The sequence below is a fragment of the Hesperophylax consimilis genome, chromosome 5, assembly GCF_061612785.1.
Source record: "Hesperophylax consimilis isolate HC1 chromosome 5, BYU_Hcon_1.0, whole genome shotgun sequence".
NCBI lineage: Eukaryota > Metazoa > Arthropoda > Insecta > Trichoptera > Limnephilidae > Hesperophylax > Hesperophylax consimilis.
In genome coordinates, this window is record NC_142840.1 from 13,176,817 (window position 1) to 13,201,259 (window position 24,443).

Here is a 24,443-nt window from a genome sequence, read left to right on the forward strand (position 1 = left end):
TTAAAATTGGGACCTGATAAAAGAACTGTTTAGCATAAAATATATTATTAATTGTCTTGTCTTCGAGTTTATAATGTCAAAAGTACAACAACGCAAAAATAACTTCTTTGTAAGACTGTCTCATTTGGGCACTAGATTTTGAATATGCTCATTGAATGATAATTGTACGCACTAAAGTTGTGGGTGAAATTTATAAAATATTTTCTAAAAATATAAAATTAAATTTTTCGTGTTTCAAAATGGAGGGGATATATTCCAATGCAAAAAACCCTTATCACAGACAAATACATAAAACATCGTCTTTGTACTATGATAGGTTTAGGGTTCCAAGGTCGTAATCTAACTATCGGGCAATTCCTGGGGTATTGCAATCCAAAAAGAAAAACAATTTTGTGAGCTAATCATCAATTTCTGTCAATGGAGGAAACACGCAATTTATGTTGTAAAGACGAATACAAAAGATCGGATGATTCTCATAAATGGCCAACCACATAGCTAATGTATATTGATATTAAGGTCATATTTAGACTTCAAAGCAGAACTGAAGCCTTTTCAGCCTTTCAGAAACCATTATTCATCTATTATCGGTTATATTCTATACTCTGTATAAAATACCATCAAGTATTATGATACCATCAAGCTGTCAAATGACTCATATAAATATTTCTATTAATGAGACCAAATGACGATCTCCGTGGCAGAACAGTAAGCTCCTTTACTAAAATTTCGACTTAAAACGAAATATATATATAAATATGATCGCGTATTTTGCACTTCTTTCAAAGGTAAAAAACATAGACATCCACAATCATAGCGTAGCTAAAATGGCTTTTGCATCGTTAAGTAGCATGATCTAGAACTTCTAAATTTCTTCCTTTCATAGTTCATTTGAAGACGAGATCGTTGAAACTCTTGTTCAGTAGGTATCTTTTATAAAATAATGATACATATCAATTGAAATAATGTCAATAACTTCAACATCAGGTTCCAACCAAGGGGTCGAGGGGTCAATTTTTCTGAGGTAATTCTACCATAATTGCACAAGCATAATTTTCCACTTATAATGATAGTAGTAGGAGTTTTTAAAATATTTTCAGGTTATTCTAATTCCGGATTTTTTTTCTTTCACTATCAAAATAAACAAAATAATAATGAAATAAAATACTTTTTGTTAATTTCATTTTAAATATGTCAAACCACAAAGTGATTGCTTTCTACAATAATAAACAAAATAATGTTTGTGTGCTTACTAACATCAAAAATTTCAATAAGTGGGGCGTTAATGGCAATCGATTAAAAATATATATTTGCAAAACCAAGAAAATAAGAATAAACACACATAATTATAAAATGCTATATAAAATTAAGCAAAAAAAATAACCGAAATGAATATATTTAAAACAAAAGTAAAAATATGGCTGTGAGAACAAAGTGATATTCAACTTACAAACATTATGAAGACGATTTAAAGACAACTTGCAACTAAATACAAAAGTTTAAAAACTACAGGCCGCCTCAGAACAGGAAACCACAGTGAGGAGGACTATGATTTTTTTAAATGTATACTTATATTATACTTTATACCTACATCATGTGCAAACTTTACAATTAAAACTAATAAAAAAATAAATAATTTTAAGGTTTACGCAATAGGTATCGTCATTAAAGACACGTGTAACATTTGATATCTCTTTAATAGGAAAATGGGTGGATTATTTGGAAGGAAGGAGCTCTTGACTATTGACCAAGCTCCGAGTTTAAAAGTCACTCTCAACTCCTTGAGCAAATTGTCGCCATTTATTTAGGAGATCTGGCCCATAATTCATACTTCCACGTCAATTATTTTGACATTAACCATTGAAGATATACTTGACACAAAGTGCCGTTGATATTTGGTACGTTACGAAGTGTTGATTGGTTAAACGTTTTTTTTCGCCGCTTCCCGGATAAACCTTTAATACGGTCCAGGAAAGTGAGAGCATACAGAAGCAACGTGATGATCATCAGAACAAAAATAATAATGGATTTAGACGTGTTTCTTCAACTTACCCATCTCCCTCTCCCCTAATAATAAATGACTAACTATAAGCTTCTGAACAATTTAGGCATGAAAAAATCGAAATATTATTACGTTGAAATTGTTTCAATTGCTTTTATATTTCCAAATTAAAATAGTTTTTATACAGGGTGTTTGGGGATAAAGTGCTCTAATTAAATAACTTTTACAACGAAAATAATTTTAAAGAATTTTTTCCAAATTCCATTATTTATTTTCTCATTCAAAAATATTTTTCCATAGAAGAATATTTATTTTACCATACGTACAATTCAATTATTTTTACCTAAACACCAGAATTCAGAAAAATAGATATTTTTAAAGTTGTCTCTTCCGGAACACCCTGTATCATTATTTTTAAGTCTTCTACTGAATAAATTTACCCTTGATACATATCGAAATTTCATTGTGTTGAAATTGTACAGCTCTTATATTTAATATTTAAAAAATATTAACTATTTTTATCTTATTATCTTAAAACTTCCACTACCTATACTTTCAACACACTATCGTCCTATTCAACACAGGTGAACTCCTACTATGGACGACTATATAAAATATCTGTAAATGAACAATATATTACAGAATACCTTCTAAATAATAGTTTAAAAAACTCTAATAAACCATCATATATCATCACCTATCCTAGATTTTTCACACGTAGTAAATATAAATAACAATTCAATTATTTATTTCATTGAAATAACGAGTAAGTCTTTGACAAGTAGGGAAGTAGTAGTATAATTAATAATGATGTCGGCATCACTGATTGCTCTATTTAGTTTCTGCTTCACAGTTTCATGTTGTTGTTTTTTTTTTTTTTTTTTTTTTTTTTTTACAGTGAATACCTCACAAGAGTCCCAACTGCTCCCGTCTGGAGCCAGTGAGACTATGGCATCCCCAATTGGGGGGTGTTGTGAGGCTGAAGGTAAGTGGGGAAGGGAAAGAGGAAGGTGGGGAAGTACCTGGCTATTCAGATCTAGTCACTAAACACGGCTAAAGCCATTTGGAGCAACGTTTCAATTCTGAATGGTGGTCTTACACCAGGGCGATACTGGTAGTATCTTCCACTCTGGAACGTGCCGCAAATATACTATATATTATTTTAATTAATTAATTGTGAAATAACACAAATTAATCAAATAAAATTTATTTGCGCACGCCGGGTTCGAACCCGCGACCTTCGGAATGGCAGTCCAATGCGTTACCACTGGACTATGCCGGCCGTCTATATATGAATATATATAGTATATATGAATCAATTAAAAAAAATGTTTCTTAGGTTAGATTGTGTAGTGTTGGGTAGGTTTATGTGAAAAATATTGTCTTTTTTGAAAATACTGTTTTCAATAAAGAGTATACATATATTACACGCCATTGGTAACTCTTATGCTGTCAGCTGATGTTTTAATATGCCTCTATTGAAGTATAAAGCTGTACTATTAAATATTTTAGCAGTGCATATTTTAACAAGGTCACTGCATAACAGGTTTTTCTTTTTTGTTTCTTATTTATTTCTTTCAGTATTACAGTTTTTTCCACTTATCTATTATTTTATGTTTTCGAATAACTTAATGAGTAATAGGACTCCAACCCAGGACTCTTGCCTTGCCGGGGCACTGCTCTACTAACTGTAATAAAAATAAGATATACTTATCTAAGAGACTGTCTAGATTGTATTTAATTCAAGTTGCATCTTGCGATCATACATAAAAATTGCAGTGAATAAAAATGTGCGGTGAGAAAAATCAAGGCACATACAGTGAAATATGAACGAAGGAGATAGGGTCCCATTAGCTCAATTGGTAATGCGGTGCCCCGGCAAGACAAGGGTACTGGGTTCGAGTCCTAGATGTGAACGTATCTTTTTCTGATTTTCTGTTTCAAATATTCGTTTAGGAATCTCTAATATTGTCTTCTATAAATATATATTATTCGTTGTTGTTTGGTTTTCTTTTATAATCTTATATTGTACTATGACTGTTAATAACTGTTAAATAAAGCCACTCTAAGTAAAATCCACAAAAAAGGTTTCTTAATTGGGTTTAAGCACGTTAATAAATGTAAAAAGTAAAACATGGGTACGTTACAAGTTCACAGACGTAATGTCTTCGTAGTTACAAATTCATTACTTTCATGGCGCGTTTGATATTACGGACTGCTGAAAATCAATTGAAAATTTAGTCACACAGTTTCCAAAGTTAAAAGACTATTTTCATACGACTGAACACAGTTATAATCTGTTTGGAAAATCTGATATTTTCTGTAACCTGAAAATTCATAGTTGTCTTTTCAACGCTCCATTTGCTGCATTGTCCAACTGCAGCAATAGGAGTTATCATAAATTTCCAACAAACTTACCGATTAAAAGACAACCACCACAAAAAGGATGCATTTAAATCTTTGGTCTGTAAAGATTATGTTATGAGGGTTTGTTTCTTGTGGTAAAGTTGATTTGTTTTATGGACGCCGGACGTGCAGAAAGAGCAAGTAGTTGAGCTCTTGTACGCCGCGGCGTCGTTAAGTCGACGTTCAGTCAGTGGGGCGTCGGCGTACAAAGAGCCCGCTCTGACGTCGCCGCGCGAATTTGGCGCGTAAACTGTCCAATTCCAGCGCGAAATCTTAGCGTGAAAAACGTCAAATAATATTTTACACAAAATAGCTTATTAAAATAGGTCCAATTTTTTTTCAGCGTTTTGGTGCGAACACTTGAAACTTCAAGGTTTTATTTAACGTAGAGTAATACAAGTGTTTTCAGTGAGTTTTATTGTTATATGTTATTGTATTTGTTTGTTCCGTAAGAATTGATTCTGAAGAGTGCAACGATCGTGCTTGTAAAGTGTTTGATTTTTGTTTAACGGTTGGTATTTTATTTCTAGAAATTCGTAATCTATTTACATTATTTTTAAGAAACCTTTAATTTGTACTTGTGTAAACGTTAACGTGTGTTCGTTCTTTGTTGAAAATTCTCGTTATTTGAACATTACGTATAATTTCAGAACCAAAAGCCATTAATATAGCAAATTAAAAGATACCGAATTCTTTTAAAGGGTTTTTTTAGGTCACATAAACCTTTAATAGTTTAATAATAATGTGTTTTATGTGCATGCTTGGCAATCGATGAAATTTCATTAATCTTTGAAAACACTTTATAAAAAAGCAAATTTTACTATTTTTATACACGTGTTTTATCTTTTTCATTGCAAACAAAATAATTTTTAAAATTAAAATCGTCGTCTTATATAATAACTGGTTCCATGACATAAAAATCAGAACAGTGATAAATATTTTTCAAACATTTTTGAAAAGTGTTATGAAATCATTAAAATTTATAAAAAGGAGTTTAAAAATCTAACATATCCTAACCTAGTTTATATTTTGTTATTTTTATCAAAAATACCTAACCTTATTTTTACATGTCTTTATATCGCTTTTATAAATATATTATATTCTTTTATTTTGCGGGGAATAAACGGGAATAGATGGATTTCTTCCTTGTAAATGTACCTCTATTAAGAATAAAACATTGAAATTTATGAGGAAATTATATAAAAACAAAATATAGCTCGTAATAAAAAAGCATTCTGACGTATCACAGTTCTGATTTGTCCGGTTACCATAAAAGTCACATGTCTAGGTAAAAAAATGTTAACTTAAATGTTGGTAACCGAGTATAACTTTAATGATATAATTGAAAATAATATATTATTGCAACAATTATTTTTATAAGCAATAGCCATTGGCGTCATGTATCTTTTATCAGGAGATTTTTCAATGTGGATGAGTGTTTCAGGCTAATAATTATTGCCTATAATAATAATTCTTACCCTTTGTGCTATGCATAAAAAATCTTGTCTTAAAACATTAGTTTACCAAAAATATAGTTAATATATTATTGCATTCCGTGTAATGAACATGGCAAATGTGGCTGTGTAGAAACATTGCAATATGTCTAGTAGGTACACCGCATTCACAAAATATTAATATTTAAACACCAACATAGGTACATCATGCTAAAAACTTATTAATCTTGTAAATTAGTGATTAAGAAGTTTAAGTAGCTATTTAAGGCTGGCAGAAAATATAAGGGAAACGTTTTGCCAGTAGAAAATTTAACAAAATTTTAAGTGTATTTAAAAGGAAGCACTGTCCTCTGGGACATCAACTGGCTTAAAGCCCGCAGCCTGTAAAATAAACACACTAAGTACACAAAAGGAAAACGACAATTTCCTCAAAACCAAGCACGCGATCACACAAAAATGTCGCAATGAGATCATAGCATGATAAATTATGACCAAATTTCATGGATTTCATATATTATTTCGTGGTCGCCTTTTGTTGAGCTTTTGGCTTCTGTTTCGCAAACTATTCTTTACCTACATCAAACCTCAAAGAAAACTTTGCTAAATACTTCATTTCAATACTCTATTACACGCAATATTATTTAAACGAATACAAAATTTGACTGGAATTTTCAGAATAACAATGGAGATCTGAATTTGTCAAGAAATTTCGCTTTGTAACAGAAAGTTGTCAGTATCACACAATGGGAAGTTGAAATAATGGTTGTAAATAATTTGATATGACAAAGATAAACGACACTTGCTGAGTTGAAATGTTTAATGGGAAGGAACTTAACACGCCTTAACTGGGGTGGACTGGCAAGCAAATGGGAAGGAACTTAACACGCCTTAACTGGGGTGGACTGGCAAGCAAATGGGAAGGAACTTAACACGCCTTAACTGGGGTGGACTGGCAAGCAAATGGGAAGGAACTTAACACGCCTTAACTGGGGTGGACTGGCAAGCAAATGAGACTCGGAAAATGGTTAAAATCGGCTCTTTTAACGGACCTTTTTATGTACCTAAAACAATAAACTGATTGTACGCGTGTATTAGGGAGCATTAAGAGAGTACGGAGTTTTTTTCGCATTATTCTCGCATTATCTCGTATCTTTCGCTCGTTGTTGGAGGAAGTTCACACTATACGAGAGCTCTCGCGTTTACGTGGCGTATAAAGTCTTAGTACCTTTATCATAAAAAAATGTAAAGTTTCGGTATAAATATTCAGAGAATGCAAGAAATTCGCCAGGAAGAGCAACTCATTGCCGATGTGCAATTAAGTCGTCTGTATTATTAATTGGAGCTCAATTGAGTTCTAGACTCTAGTTCCTGCGTGAATTGCTGTACCACCGTATTTATTCGTACCATGCAAGAGGAGATAATATGTGAACGAAACTCATCCATAGTATTATGTTGTTCACACAAAGAGTCCAGGAAAGCACATTGCTAGGTATCTCCTTGCACGATAGACAAACTAATGATTCGTTCGGGTAGGCGCAAGACACAGGTAGCCATTGTAACCGTCACAATGTTTATAGACAAGGGTTGTAAGTTGCCGTTTAGCACTTCTACAGACGGGCTGGCCCTGAGCCAAAAGGCGCCTGGCACTAGTAAAAAGCTCAAGGGCGCTGTATTATGCGGGTGATAGGTATTATCAGCGTCTTACCAAGTCGGCGCCCAGAGCGGACTGCTCCAATTGCGCCTGCACAGGGCCAGCTGGATGGCCGTTGAGATACCATTATCACAATATTAGTCATTGAAAGAAAAGTAAAAAGAAAAGTCCTTGCCGGCATCGAATGGGAGAGAGGTGAGATATATTCGGTCATAGACATATTTTCTTATGACTACCACGAAAAAGTGATTCAACGGGTCAAATCAAATGGGAATCAATCAAAAAGTGAAAAATTGTCGACACTAAACACCTTGTTTATTACCGAAATTTTAACTCAATCGAAAATCGGCCATTGACAGCCGCCAGCCAACTATCCATTCGACCTTTTGTTCAGTAGCATAAATTGTATTTTGACGGCATGATGTGATTATCAAATACAAAGTTGGTACCATCGCACACCAACGTACACCACAAGGGGGTTTGATTGTTCGGAGAAAGTTTTATCTCCATTGCGGAATTTCGGTATAAATTTTCTTTTTCAATTTTTTATAATCTCTCAGCGACAAAACTAATGGTTTACCATTAAAATAACTTATCATTAATATTTCTTATTCCAAACATCGAAGAACTTCACAAACTGTGATTAATATTCTTTTTAACAAAAAAATATCATTACCAGGGAACGTTATACATCGAATATTTACATAAAAAGGACTTAAATATTTCTGTTAACGATTGTTGTCAAGTTTCGTTTTCTACAAAAACTTGTAGAATCGATTTTTTTGGGAAAACTGTAACATGATTCCTCAGTGAATAATGTTTTCTTTGAATATATAAAATGGGTTGCTTTAAATGTTGGTGATTCAAGACTTTTAACCTTTTTAAAGGAAAGTAGTTGGGTTTTTTTTAATTATGATTCATTATATTGCTACGCCGGTGACGTCCCTGGCTCACTAGTTATTGGTAGTGGAAAACCTTTTTTGAGGTGAAATTAATGAGTTGGATTAAATGAAGCTGGGAAAAAATCTAACAGAATCTAAAAAAAATAAGAAACAAACTGTATTACTTTGTAGAAAGAAACAAACTGTATTTTCCCATTAAATTGGGATATTTTTTCGAAGAAAGTTCTATACTTTAGACATCTTACGAGAAAACTTGTTGTTTTCGAATTGGGATAATTTTTTGTGGTGTGCGTGGGTCCATAGAGATAACATTTTCAACTTAAAATTTAGAATTTCCAAAAAAAAAAAACACTATACCCTAATGTTCAGGTATGAGTAGTAAACTATTACTTGGTAGAGCAAGAATCTCTTTTAAATAATATTTAAAAGAATTATTTTTTTTTATTTGAAATTTGGTGGTATTCAAAAGTTTTTGTGGCGACAGAATTAATTATAATTTTAAAACCAAAAAGCCACGTTAGTTCCCTTCACGAGCTTACTTACACATCAGTTTTATCTTACTTAGATCAGTTTTCAATCTTAAAGATGAAATCGAAATGATGGCACGAGGATGATTGTAAATGATCACGTTTCATCAACCATGGAGGTATTGTGTGATTTTTCTTTCAACGTTTCATAAAAGCTTTTCTGTTAGTGTTACTGACAATTACTGTTGGTACAGAACATCTTGGGATTAATCGATACATATTTCTATACAAAGCGTTAGAAATTAGAAGAAACAATCACATGGACTGTGACTACACCGGAAGTGGTTTACTGAGGACCACCCTGAGGAAAGAAGCCTCGCAGTTTAGCAGTTGGGTTCACATACATGGTGTTTGATTCCATGTCCAAGGTCTGCAACAAAGTTAGCAACGGCTTGTCGGAAGGTTTACAAGCTCGTCTTCCTAACATTATTCACAGCTTTTTCGTACCCCCCCTGAGGTTTACTGTCTCCCGCCTTAGTGTATATAGTGTGATATTACACGCATTAATAATATTTGGCTTTTCACTAAATCAATTAGTTTGTTGAAAATGGAAGTAAGTTTGATTTGTTCACACACTGGGGCAGTTCGACACAAGACCCTAAAGAAATACAAGCTGAAGAAAATTATGAAAATTTTAGGAATAAACTTACAATACACTCAAACTAATTTGGTTGTGTGGTATATAATATATATATTTTTTTAAGAAATACAAAAATTCCCGGGTTACGAATAACCTGACCGTATTTTAAAATCTCCTACTATCACCACAGTAAGCGAAAAATGTTGCTTGTTTTGTGATGGAGGACTTATGCAGCCGAGGAATTGAACACACCACTTCTGGGTGGGACCTAAACGCGATGTCAACTCAGCCACCGACCGGTCATTGAGTAATAATATTGTATAAAAATCAGTATTAAAAATATACGCATAAATGCACACAGGAATTTTATTTTAAATTATTCTTAAATTTTGCAACAATTAGCGTATTATTATTACATTAAATAATGTTATTCTTTACATATATGTTCATAATTTGAAAGTTTATATGTATTGTAGTAGTGCTAAAATTATTTTATATATAAAACTCAAGACGACACTCCCTCCCTAAACACGAGTTATTCTCAATTAGGGAGGTATTAATTAACAGCTTGAAACATATATTATATACATACCCTTATGCATCATTTGAAATAACACAGAGTCATTAACAACTTAATTGATAGTCCTGCCATCGTTACCACTATTAAATTCCATGTGCCGACTAGGAAGACAAAATATAAAATTCTTCTGCAATACATACACTACTAACTATCAGACACACTCACTGACCAATAGGATGCATGATCTGGGCAGCAAATATAGGGGTGCTATTGATTTATTTATTGACTCCATTTATAGAATTAAGCATAATCTATACCAACACTAAATTAGTTGTAATGTTTTGTTTAATATGTAGTGTTGTTGTAATTTATTTGTTCCTTTATGTTACTCTTACGTTTTTACTAATATTGCTTCATATTTAGTTTTTTAAATTTTTTTTGTTTTAAATTATTTCTTAATATTTTCTCATTATACTTGTAATCGCAATTTTACAATTGTGTATTTTGTACCTACTTTACAGTGGATTACATATTACATCTATTTACTGTCAGTATCTCCTGTATAATATTCTCCTATGTACACATTGTACACTGCATAATGTATCACTTTTATGTGAAAGCCTTTTTAGGCATATACAGGGTGAATCGGCACGTACCCGACAAACTTTAACCAGCTATTCCTTAGCACATTTGGAGTAAAAAATGTTATGGGCACTTTGCTGTCCGGTAACATTTTTTTTCAATTAAAAACAAAAAATTATAAAAAAATCCACACTCACACTCCGTCACTGTCATTGGCATTGTTTCTCGTGTTCAACAGCTGTTATTAGCAAGTGTGTCAAAAAGCGTCTTCGCTCTTTCATACACACTAAATAATAATAGTTAAAAATGAGACGAATGGTGCCATGCCATTTCGTTGTGATTGTAAAAGCGCGCCAATGTAGGTACGTACGTATATTATTCAACGAAACTCGAATAAAATATTGCCAGATGGGTTTTCAAACTGTGACAAAGGATAAAACAGTGGTGACATGCGGTGAAAATATGAATGGTAAATTTTTTATTAAAAAAAAAATGTTACCGGACAGCAAAGTGCCCATAACATTTTTTACTCCAAATGTGCTAAGGAATAGCTGGTTAAAGTTTGTCGGGTACGTGCCGATACACCCTGTATATAAATAAAAAAAAATACTGTTCCAAACCTTCATTGGACGGTCGGAATATATACTTTGTAATTTTCTCAATGTTAACCCTATCTTTGCTGTACACTTAATGATGTTCTGACTTACTATCAATGTGTATTATAATCTCTATGTTAATAAAATATGTAAATATACATATCACCAAAACGCTCAGTCAAATCGTACATTTCTGTCGAACATTGAACAAGAATTACGCTCCTTGAATCTTTTTCGTATTGACCGAAAAGGTACACACACACGTTGAGACATGTTCGAATGAGCGTAAAACATCGAGCATGAATAGGCGTGGGTACACAGCTTTGGGGTAGGTGTTAGGAATGATTTGACATTTCTTTACTGTAGAGTTTTTCAAGACATTGTAAATAGTGCGTGGTTGGTGTTCCTCGTTTAGTTATTTCTTAGTAAATTAGTTAAAAAAATGTATGCCATAATAAATAAGATTTTTATTAAGTATGATACATAAACAGATTACCTCAGATATCCAGTTTTAACAGACTTCTAAAAAAAGTGTTTTTGTAAAGAAATTTGCCTCTCAAAAGAAATCTAAATCCTTGTACTGTTGATATTTGGCTCTTTTGCCTAATGGGGAGGATGTAGCAGGATCGGAATGTAAAAGGCTCTGTGAAGTAATGTTTTCTAATCCAATCTCTCTGTTCAGTAATCAGAGCACAAAAGGGTACATCTCTTTATTGCCCACCTTGATTGTTTAGCTTTATCCAATAGATTGATTGCGAGATTGACTGATTGATTGATTGATTGTTTGGTTTATGTTTGATTGTTTGTTTACAGGGAGCAGTGGCGGGACGCGGCGCGCGGCAGCGGACATGTGCCGCCCCCCGCGCGCCCGCTCTGCTCGCCAGTGGGCTCTGCTTATCCTGTGGTGAGTTTACATATCTTATTTTAGTTTTATCAATTAAAACATAATATAATGTCAGTAAAGTAATTTTATCAAAATCCTTCAACCTACCACATAATTTCAATACCTACTGATGATGTTGAAAGTTTTTAGTTATTTGTCATTAAAGTATAGCAACCCATACCTTATAAATATATATTATTTTTAATTATTTGGAATATTTCGATTCATATATTTAGTATATTTCGATAAATATGTATACAGGGTGTATCGGCAAGTACCCGACAAACTTTAACCAGCTATTCCTCAGCACATTTGGAGAAAAAATTTTTATGGGCGCTTTGCTGTCCGGTAACATTTTTTCCATTAAAAACAAAAAAATAATAAAAAAATCCACACTCCGTCACTGTCATTTGCGTCGTTTCTCGTGTTCAACAGCTGTTATTAGCAAGTGTGTCAAAAAGTGTCCTCGCTCTTTCGTACACACTAAATAATAATAGTTAAAAATGAGACGAATGGTGCCGTGCCATTTCGTTGTGATTGTAAAAGCGCGCCAACGTAGGTACGTACGTACATTATTCAACGAAACTCGAACAAAATATTGCCAGACGGGTTTTCAAACTTTGACAAAGGATAAAACATTGGTGACATGTGGTGAAAATATGAATAGTAAATTTTTTATAAAAAAAACACGTTACCAGACAGCAAAGTGCCCATAACATTTTTTACTCCAAATGTGCTAAGGAATAGCTGGTTAAAGCTTGTCGAGTACGTGCCGATACACCGTGTATTATCTATAAGCATTTGGTATCGCTGCTGGCGTATTGTTCATCTCACTAGATGATAAACGCCTGTATTGAGATGGCAATTTACGGGAGTGGTTGTTTAGCCAGGTCTATGTTAAAAAAAAGACAAGCAGATGAAAAATTACAAATGTTTTAAAACTTTAACCGATTTTAAAATATAAAAGGTGAAAAGGAATTACTAACCGGTTGTATTTACTTCAAACAAAAAAGGCGTGATGTTGATGCTGTTGAAAATATACATCGACTTAGATATGATTTGAGATTTTCACAACGAAATTTATTTTTGGTGTACTAAGCCATTAACGGTGTGAAAAGAAGGAGGTACCGCAACACGGTATAATACCCCACAAAAATTATTACATTACATCCACATTTACTTAATTTTTATCAGGAGAGGTACTGTTCTGGAAAAATACTGCCGAACCATTCAAGCAACTATCTTTCGTAAGTTAATAATGCGTAAAATTTCGAGTGAAAAATAATTTAAAATAGAATGGCATCACTGGTAGAGTCAGATTTTTATTTTTTTATTTTCTAGATTCTTATATTCCATGAAGTGGTGAATCATTTAAATTTACTGAATTTAAAGTTAATGTTGATTGCAACAATAACATTTGGCTGTCATCAGTTGTTTTGTTTTGCTCTATCTAAAATTAATTTTTTACCATTCTTTTTTGTTTTCTGGCAAAAAAAAGTGTAGTGTGTTGTGCCTTGAGGTTTCTTCTCCCTCCTGATCTTCCAGGAGTCACTTTTCGCTGCTGATTTCCAGATATTTATAAACTTTTTTACTTCTGTCATTTTTCATACTATTATTGTAGTTGTTTACTGTTGTGAATAATGGAGGAAGATTTCCCTCCTGGACCCCCTACAAAGCCCCCAGATCCCTCTCCAGACCCCCCAGACGGGGAAAATGTAGAAATTTCTGACAGTGATTCTGTCATATTGACTTCTACCAAAAAAAGGAAATTTACTCCTTCTTCCCCAATAAAACTTGACTCGCCTTCGACTTCACTGTCCCCACCAGCACTTTCTCAACTTCCTCCAACAAACTTTTATTCTCCTCATTCCCGTGGCCCATTCATAGCATACGCCCAAAAAACTGAGCAAGGAAAAACCATCCACCCTCTTGAATTTGGCAAATTCCTATCAAATAGCAAGAATCTTTCAATCAAACCTGGAGGTGTAAAAGCCGAGGGTCGCTTCCGAATCTCCGTCGAATTCCTCTCAGGGCCAGCTGCCAACAGTTTCATCAAAAATATCTTCATTTCATCTAATTCAAAGTTCAAGGCATATATCCCTACTTTCAATGTCACTCGCATGGGCCTGGTCAGAGGTATCTCGACCGATCTGTCCATCGAAGAAATTCTGTCTTCACTTTCAACCCCCCAACACATTGGCAATCCCATAAAAGCCAGGAGGCTAAATTACAAGGACTCCTCTGAGGGTATAATTACCTGGAAGCCCTCCCAATCTGTTGTTATCACCTTTGAAGGTCAATCTCTTCCCTCCCATATATATTTATTCTTCAACTCATTACCAGTTGAAATGTATACATATCCCACCACTCAATGTTTCAATTGCTGCCGTTTTGGTCATACCAAAGCTGCATGCAGATCTCAACCCAGATGTTTTAAATGTGGAGAAAACCACGCAGCTGACCAATGTCCTTCTTCCTCCTCACCTAAATGTTTTAACTGCTCAGGCTCACATACAGCTATCAACACATCTTGCCCAGAACAATCTCGCCAAAAAAATATTAAAATTTCAATGGCCTCTCAGAACTTGTCTTTTCTGCAGGCTTCTAAATTATTCCCGCCTGTCAAAAAATCATTTGCTGAGGCTTTATCCAGCAACTCCTCATCCAACCCTCTTCCCTCCACTGCAACAACTTCTTCTCGTTCAACTAAATTCACATACAAAAACGCTATCTCTAAACCGGCTCCTGGATACGATCAGCAACAACACAACTCACTGCTCTTAAATCCCAATGGTTCACCTCTTTCAAATGCCACAAATGGGTGTGCAAATAATTATAATCCGTCCTCAATGAACTCTCTTAAGCTTTCTGAAAAACTCTCCCAAGACAATTCTTCATTTATCCAAACTCTTATTATGCTTCTAATTGACCTTATTTCTTCTCAAAGTAATCTACCGTCCAACGCTGCTACTATTATTTCCACATTAAAATCATTTATTCAAAATGGCTCTTCAGGATGTCAGAATACTTCAGTGGAATAGCCGAAGTGCTATTTCTAACAAATCTGATCTCCTTAACCTATTAAATTCCAACTTTATTTCTTTGGCTGCTATCTCGGAGACTTGGTTTACTCCATCCACCCACTTTAATGTGGGAGGGTATTCCTGTCTCCGCGACGATCGCCCGGAAGGTTTGGGTGGCGGTGCTGCCCTTTTTATTAAAAAATCCATATCATTTTCCCCAATAAATAATATCAAACCCCCCAATGCTGACTTCCAAATGGTTGCAGCTAAAATAAAGGACACATCCTTTATTTCAGTCTATCTTCCCCCAACAGCCCACTTCAATAAACAAACTTGGTTGCAAATTGTAAGTCAACTAAGCCCTCCTTTCTTTATATTAGGCGATTTTAATGCCCATTCCCCCGTCTGGGGTTCTGCTTTCTCCGACCGAGATGGTCGAAGTGTGATGGATTTCCTAGATCAATCCAACCTTTTCCTTTTGAATGACGGATCTCCTACTAGGATCTCACGCCCCAGCACAAACCCCAGTGCAGTGGATCTCTCGATATGTTCTACTAGTCTGGCTTCTCTCTCCTCGTGGGTGGTGTCCCCCGACCCTTGCTCCAGTGATCATTTCCCGATCATCATTACTTATCAAACTTCTTTCCAATCGGACAAGTCTCATATTTCGACAAAGATTAAAACGAAACACACCAAATGGGATGAATTTAACTCTCATATGGACAAGTTCCTACTAAATTCACCCGCCACCGATATATTTTCCGTCAAAGATGATTATAATAACTTCAAATCAATGCTCATAACTGCAATAAATAAATCAAATCCTCCCCCTAAAACTAAATCTCTCAAAAAACTCCCTCCAACTCCCTGGTGGGATGAGGAATGTTCCAAAGTAGTAAGAATTCGGAAAGCTAAATCTCTTTCCTATCGTTACAATATGACTATGGAGAACTATCTTATATACAAAAACGCTGAATCCAATGCCAAAAGGGTATTGAGGTCAAAAAAAAGATCCGGATGGTACAACTTTTGCAGTTCAGTATCTCCGAACACTCCAATTTCGGAAGTTTGGTCTATGATCCGAAGATTTCGATCCTCCTTCAGTTCACCATCTCCTCGAGCGTCCCATTCTAAATGGATAGATGAATTCTTGGACAAAATTGCCCCCCCTTCTGTTCCTAACTTAGATGAAATAACGCCCATCTATAATACTCCCATGTCTAATCATTGGCTAGACTCTCCATTCACCTTAATTGAGCTAAAAAATTGTTTATCAACAGTCAAGGACTCATCTCCAGGCAGAGATGGTATACCTTACAGCATAATCAAAAATAGTAATGATAATGTTCTAAACCACTTCTTAAGCATCTTAAATAAAATCTTCCAGACTGGTATAATGCCTGATGACTGGAGTTCTCAAATAATCATCCCTATTTTAAAAACAAACAAATCTCCAAATTTTGGATCCAACTACAGGCCAATCGCTCTTTCATCCACCCTCAGTAAACTTTATGAAAAATTAATTAAAAACCGATTAGAATTTTTTGTCGAGAGTAAACAGCTTCTCTCTCCATCTCAATTTGGATTTAGGAAAAAAAAATCCACTCAGGATAACCTTGCCATCATCAGCACTGATATTAATTTATCAATTTCTAAACAGGAAGTTTGTCTTGCCGTCTTTATAGATATAGAAGGCGCCTTTGACAATGTTTCCATCCCAATCCTGAAAAAAAAACTTCTAGGCCTTGGCCTTCCCCCCATGTTTGTCCAATCAATTATTAATCTATTTCTAGATAGAAAAATTTTCATTGAACTTCCAGATATTTCTCCTCAAAGTAGGTCTATTTGGAAGGGTTTACCACAAGGCGATGTATTGTCCCCCTTACTGTATAATATATACACATATGATATGCATGTCACTATTCCCCCACAAATAAAAATTATCGAGTTCGCAGATGACATAGCTTTCTTCTTATCATCCAAAATCATCCCTCTTGCCGTCAAATATCTTAACGAAGCCATGAATGCCCTTTGCACATGGCTCACGTTACATGGTCTTGAACTTTCAATCCAAAAGACTCAGTGTGTCACCTTCTCAAACCGCCATAAAAACCCCCCCGTTCAAATTTTATTTAAAAATTCTCCAATCTCCAACGCTCTGAAGTAAAATTTTTGGGAGTAACATTTGATAGGAAACTTAAATGGTCTTCCCATATTAATAATTTAGTTACTAAATGCGAAAAAAATTTAAATATCATCAGATCATTATCTGGCGTTTGGTGGGGAGCTCACCCTACTTGCATTAAGTTGCTTTACAATGCACTTATTCGAAGCCATCTCGACTATGCCTGCCCACTTTTTAGTACTGCCTCAAAAAATGTACTTAATAAATTAGAAAAAATTCAATCTAAATCTTTGCGAATAATAACTGGAGCGATGCAATCGTCACCCATCAATTCCCTTCAAGTAGAATGTTCTGATCCTCCTCTTTATTTAAGGCGTCAACTATTTGCTGACAAATTTGTTCTTAAATGTTTAAATTCTAAATGTCATCAGGTTATCCCCAGCCTCTCGTTGTTCATTGACTCAAACCATTCATCTACAATCAGAGCTTCAACTAAACCTATTCCTGACATCTGTAAAAATTTTAAGTCTCTCTCAGAGCTCCACATCATCCAAAATGATCTACTTCCCTTATACAAACTAAAATATAGTCACGTCACCCTATCCCCGACAATATTAGAAGGGATCGGAATCTTTAAAAGTCATTCCAATCTCCCGGCCCGAACTGTCAATAATATGTTCAATGACATTATTTTATCTAAATGGCCCAACTTTTCTCTTTTATTTACTGATGGATCCAAATCTCCCGACTCTCCTAACTGTGGTATAGGTATTAACGTTTACCACAATAATTCTAATGATAGAATATTTCATTCAATTTCAAATCAATTTTCAATATTTTCAGCTGAGTGCATTGCAATAATAGAATCTCTCAAATATATAATCAAAAATAATTTTGAACATTCCCTCGTTCTCTCTGACTCTCTCAGTTCCCTCCAAAAACTTAAATCCAGTCCTCTTCTTCATCCTGATGATCATTTTGTATGCCTTATTCGAGAGATGATAGCATCCATTCAAAGCTCTGGTAAATCTGTAACTCTGATTTGGATTCCTGGACATGTTGGTATCATGGGTAATGATATTGCGGATGCCTTGGCAAAACAAGGAGCGTCCAACCCTGTTGTTACCCTCGTAAACCACATTCCCTTATCTGACATTTTTTCCATCATCAAAGAAAGATCCCGCAATGTTTGGTCAGAGTATTGGCACATTGCTAGTCAATCCAAGGGAGCCTGCTATGCCTCAATACAAAGGACTATACCATCAAAACCGTGGTTTCAGCAATTCCCTCATTTTTCCAAAAAAGAAATTTCTTCACTCATTCGAATGAGGATCGGTCATTGTTCCGTTCCTTCCCATCTTTTTAAAATTCACGTCCTTGACTCCCCAGATTGTACATTCTGTGGTCTAGAAGTGGGAACTTTAGATCACATATTTTTTGGTTGTCCCTCTCTAAACAAATATCCTCTCTTCTATCAAGCCTTAAATAAAATTGCCTCCCCTCCATTCAACATTTCATCTCTTTTAAGTCTGAACTCGACTCCAATTTTCATTATAATTTTGAAATTTGCCTATTTAAATAAAATTAATATTTAAATTCACCTTTCAATACACCTTTCTCAATAATTTTAAATGATGGCCAAGAACACCCTTGAAGGGTGAAAGCCAGAAATAATGGAAAAAAAAAAAAAGTTAATGTTCTTTATACAAATAGAACGGCGTCATATGCGCCTCACAATTTTTACCTCATATGGGTTTATTCAAATATTACCTGGCTTTTATAGACTTAGAGGCCTTGTATTTTCTCGGTAGGGAAAAAATTTGTTACCTAAAAACCCTACTAAAATTGCATGTATCATCATCCAGCATCAGCACCAGCGGCGACCTACAGCGGCCATATACTACATACGTGTCTGTTTGTGTTGTGTTGGGAATGGGGAGGAAATTTCGGCTGCGCCCTTTTGTTGGAGTCCTTCCGCATTTGCCGTTGGGAGTAAGGAAAATCGCAGAAAACCTTACCCAGGAAGGAGCGGCCGAACGTCAACTTGAAACGTTTGCGGCCTTCAGTAACATCGGTATATGATGTCCTGCATTTTTGAGATGTGTGTGTGTGTGTCTGTTTTTATGTTAATATATACTTATGGGAAGATAGAAAATAAACATACATATACATACACATTATAAAATATTATATAAATATATAAATAGATATATAAACATTATATATTTGGGAAGAAGGTCGGGAGTTTAGGAAATACCTACTGCGTACTCGTCCGCGTCTAGTTCTGGTATGTGCCATATTAGGCCAGTGCAATTAGCGCCAAAAAGGGGGTCGCAAAGCGATCGAAGTAATTCCGGTAGTCCCAATTTTTTTATATGTTATATAAACTGATCCTCTGATGTAAAATCTGATTTTCCGACCTTGGCGCACCTGTGCTCGCGCCGCCATTTTGAAAAAACTGGCCGAAATCGGGCCAAAATCTAGTTTTTCCAAAATATCTCATTTCCAATGCAAATTTCGGCTAAAACATTTTAACAAGTATAATAGAACATAAAATAACCTACAACTTTTGTAAACCAAAATTTCTTCTATCTCTAATAGGTACCGAGGTAGAAAGTCGTAAAGGTGCGTATATTTTTGAAAAAACAAGTTTTTTGCGCGACTAAGTTTGGTTTTTTATAAATACCTCGTTTCCAGTGGAATTTCATGAAAATTTTATTGATACCAATTATGTAGAACATAAAATTTCAAAAAAAACTGTGCCGTTTTTATGTTTATATAGTTTTTTACCGATATAAAGAATAAACAAATCCAGGTAGGTACGCACAGAAAATCTATCACGGTTTATTATCACGTTATTAGATTTTTTTTGCATTTTTAAATACAAACATCTATAAATTTACTATAGGGCACTTCGGTATGGGGGGGCTACCCCCCACCCTTCTACTCCACCCCTCTGGTTCCCTTCAGTTGCCGCGTGTCACGTCTTGAGCCTGGAGCGGAGCTTCACAGCGTCAGTGTCACAGCAGCGTTCAGTGCGAAATGATTCAGTGCAATCGAGTATGAAAGATTTACAAAAGAGGGCTACTTTACGATCCGACGGTCTCATAAATTTTGGTCAGGGATTTGGTCTGACATGACCATCGAACAAACTCTGATGAGATCGATGAAAACGAGGTTTGACCCAAGGACGGGGAATCACAGACAGTTCCATCCTTCGTTGGACTGCTGGATTCGTTTATCTGCATAACATTTGTGAGGGTATCGAGTCATTTTGTGGGATTGAATCAGGAACGTCAGAGCAACATGTAGAGATGAGGCCTGCAAGAATTAAGAGGGATGATCGAGACGTTCAAACTCTCATTGATTGGTTTGCTTGCCATGAACCATTTCCTAAAACAAACGTGATTATGTCTATTAGCAGTGGCACAATCGGGGATAGCAAAGTCACTTGTCACATGGCTGAAAAGATGGGGAAATTAGCTATGTCTAAAGTTATCAACAAGAACTTTGGAAACCTACACTTAAAACGTAATGATGCAATAGTTTCTCTTGCGGCGGTGACCAGCAGTGTCAAAAATCAGGGTGTGACTATGTCAATAGATCCATTAATGCTATTCCATCGTATATGTATTGCCAAAAAGTCTAAAAATGAACTTAAATAATATTTTCAATATGAACTCTCTCCTGTACCATTGTCTCTTTTCTCAGAAGAAGGCATGCGCAAAAGAACGAAGTCTATATTTTATTCATCATTAAACCCTCTACCAAATAATACAGAACTGGGAAGCAGTAAAATACATGTAATTGATGGAGGATATTTACTGCACAAAGTTGTATGGGGCTCGTGCTCAACCTTTTTCAGTAATTTTCCAGCAATATGTCAGATATGTACAAAATCACTATGGATCCAATGCAGTAGTGGTATTCGATGGATACCCAGATTCTATGGAAAAGAAAAGCACTAAAGGGGTGGAAAGAGCACGGCGTGCCAGAGTTACAACTTCTGCTGAAGTTTTGTTTTTTGAAAGCATGCACCCACAGGAAAAGTTTCTGGGAAATGAGAAGAACAAGTCTCGTTTTATTTCCCTACTCAGAACCTCATTTGCACGATCCCACATAACGACAGTACAAGCTGAAGAGGATGCTGACGTTCTCATAGTGAACACAGCAAATTCGTTGTCATCTCAACATGATGTAGTCATAATCGTTGGTCAGGATATTGATCTGCTGGTACTCCTTACAGCTCTTTCACCTCTCAACGTATATTACCAAAAAGTTCTAACGCGTTGTACTCGAAAAAATGTTTTAAAAACATTGAAATAATTGAAAACATTTTATTACTTCATGCCATAAGTGGTTGCGATACAACTGGAGCTCCGTTTGGTCAAGGCAAACACAAATTTTGTAATATTCTTCTCAAGAACCACTCAGTGAATGAACTTGTTCGTGTATTTCAAGACCCAAAAGCAAAGACAGAAACAATCACTTTGGCTGCCGAACAACTATTTGCACTTTTGTATGGCGGCAACGAGAAATCAAATTTGGAAAATTTAAGGTACATCATTTTCGTCAAAGGAGTAAAAAAGAACAAATTCAATTTATCCAGGCTACCACCCACCAAAAATGCAGTCCAGCAACACGCTTCAAGAACATACTTGCAAGTGCAGACTTGGCTTGATCACGATAAAGATCCGACTGAATGGGGGTGGAAAAAGGATGCTGTTGGGTTACTTACTCCAGTAACAATGTTGAAGGAAGCTGCAGCTCAGGCCTTGCTGAACTTCATATCATGTCAATGTAAAAAAGGTTGCGCTGGAAAGTGCACCTGCAGAAAGTCGGGTTTGAAATGTTCCCTACTCTGCATTCATTGCAATGGCAACTCCTGCGAGAATGCTGTAGAAGCCTTCGTTGATGACGATGACAGGAATATGATGTCCCAGTCGCCACAAATTTGGGTGATAAGACAGATGAAGAAGCTATTCAGGGCCAGAAGTAAGAAACTATAGTCAAGGGCTCGTACTTCTGTCTAAACTGATCTACCATTAATTTTATTTTTTGTTATGCTGACAACTTAACTAATAAAGAAAAGAATGTCAATAAATGTTAATTTTACGAAAATACCAATTTTTTATCTTTTTTATGTACCTTATCATCTTAATTGTATTAATAATCTTAAATGTATGTTGTGATTACGTTGATAGGCATGTCAGACCAAGCTGCGAGCACAAATGTAGTGGCTTGGCCTATTTTAGTGGTCTTCCCATTGGGAATGTATGGCGACCGATATGCTGAAATAGTCTATCTACTATATTTATAGCTAGGTCTGACACAGGCATGACGATTGTTGTCAACGTATATGTTCTTAGAACAATAATTGTTAAAGAAAAATAAAATCAAGGAATGCCAAGTTTAAAACACCTAACCTCAGTTTCAATTTTTGGCCTGGTTTTGGTGGATTAGAGTTTGGATACGTAATAGAGATAAAAAATAAAAATTATATACCTATTTCTTTAACGAAATTTTATTTTCTACAAAATTATTATCAATAAATTTTTCACAAAATTGTACTGGAAACGAGGTATTTATAAAAAACCAAACCTAGTCGCGCAAAAAACTTGTTTTTTCAAAAATATACGCAACTTTACGACTTTCTACCTCGGTACCTTTTAGAGATAGAAGAATTTTTTATTAACAAAAGTTGTAGGTTATTTTATTTTATATTATACTTGTTAATATATTTTAGCCAAAATTTGCATTGGAAATGAGATATTTGGGAAAAACTAGATTTTGGCCCGATTTCGGCCAGTTTTTTCAAAATGGCGGCGCGAGCACAGGTGCGCCAAGGTCGGAAAATCAGATTTTACATCAGGGGATCAGTTTATATAACATATAAAAAAATTGGGACTACCGGAATTACTTCGATCGCGAATCGCTAATTGCACTGGACTATATGTGGTCATGGTCCATGAGGATGTGTTTAGGTAGTCTATGTGTGTATCTGAATGTCAGGTCGCTCGGAGCATTGTATTGTCCTATGTCTCGTATTAGTTGGTTTTTACTAAGTGTGAGTGATTTGTAAAAGCGTTCAGTCAGTCTGTGTGTGAATTCGTATAGAGTTGGAATTTGATCTCGTTCGTGTAATCTCTTCAAGTTTGTTCTGAGTCTCGTGTTGTATGTGATTTTAATGCAGAGATTTTGAAGTGTCTGTAGATTCTTGTGGTCTGTGTGTGAGATGCTGCTCCATACGGGAATCGCATAAGAGAGTACTGGACGAATGAGCGAGTAGTAGACGAGGAGTTTGGTTTTGGGAAGTAGCGGACTCCGTCTATTGAAAATTGGCTTCATCATGCCGATCGCTTGTCGCGTGCGCGTGTGCATCTTCGCTTGGTGAGATTTCCAGTTGAGGCGGGAGTCCATGGTCAGGCCCAGATATGTCACTTCATCTTTCCATTCTATGCTGTGTCCTCCCATTTCGATGTTAAAGTCAGGTGTTCTGTTTACACGTTTTCTCGTGAACATGATGGCTTCAGTTTTCGCCTCGTTCAGTTTCAGGCGCCATTTTTTGTAGTATTCTACGAGCGCGTCGAGCGCCCTCTGTAGGTAAATAGCGGCCATATTCGCTTTCAGCGAGGAAACGTATAGTTTGACGTCATCTGCGTAGATAGACAGATTGCATCTCTCGTCTCGGGGGATGTCGAAGGTAAACAGAATGAAGAGAAATGGTCCAAGTAAACTTCCTTGCGGCACGCCTTTTGGAATCTCACGCATTGAAGATAGCACGTTCCTTATGAACACTCTGAACGATCTATTCTTTAGGTATTCCTGTATCAGTCTCGTTAGGTATATGGGCGTGTTAGTGCGGTGCAATTTATGCACGAGCCCGTCTATCCATACGGTGTCGAATGCCTTCTCTAGGTCGATGAGCGCAGCAGCGGTGAAGCGGTGTTCGTTAAATTTTCTTGCGATGTATTCCGCTACTCTGGTGAGTTGATGGGTCGTGGAGTGCCTCTTTCTGAAGCCGAACTGCTCGTCTGGCAACGTTTTGTTGTCGTCGTGGTGCGGTACAAGCCTGTTGAGTATAATTTGTTCAAATACCTTGCTCAGCGTAGATAATAGGCTAATCGGCCGGTAACTTGTCGGCTGCGTTCTATCTTTATTCGGCTTTGCGAAAGGCAGCACGGTCGCCGATTTC

General features: G+C 35.6%; 1 protein-coding gene across 2 annotated transcripts in view; it reads left to right on the forward strand.

Moving 5' to 3' along the window:
* Positions 1-4,608: 4,608 nt before the first annotated feature.
* Positions 4,609-24,443, forward strand: part of alka (glycine receptor subunit alpha alkaliphile) — a 95,631-nt gene continuing 75,796 nt past the window's right edge. For both annotated transcript variants that reach the window (XM_089632008.1, XM_089632009.1), the window contains exons 1-2: positions 4,609-4,916; positions 12,031-12,121. In XM_089632008.1, the coding sequence (XP_089488134.1) occupies positions 12,066-12,121 (56 nt within the window). In that variant the 5' untranslated portion in view covers positions 4,609-4,916; positions 12,031-12,065. The remainder of the gene's footprint in view (positions 4,917-12,030; positions 12,122-24,443) is intronic.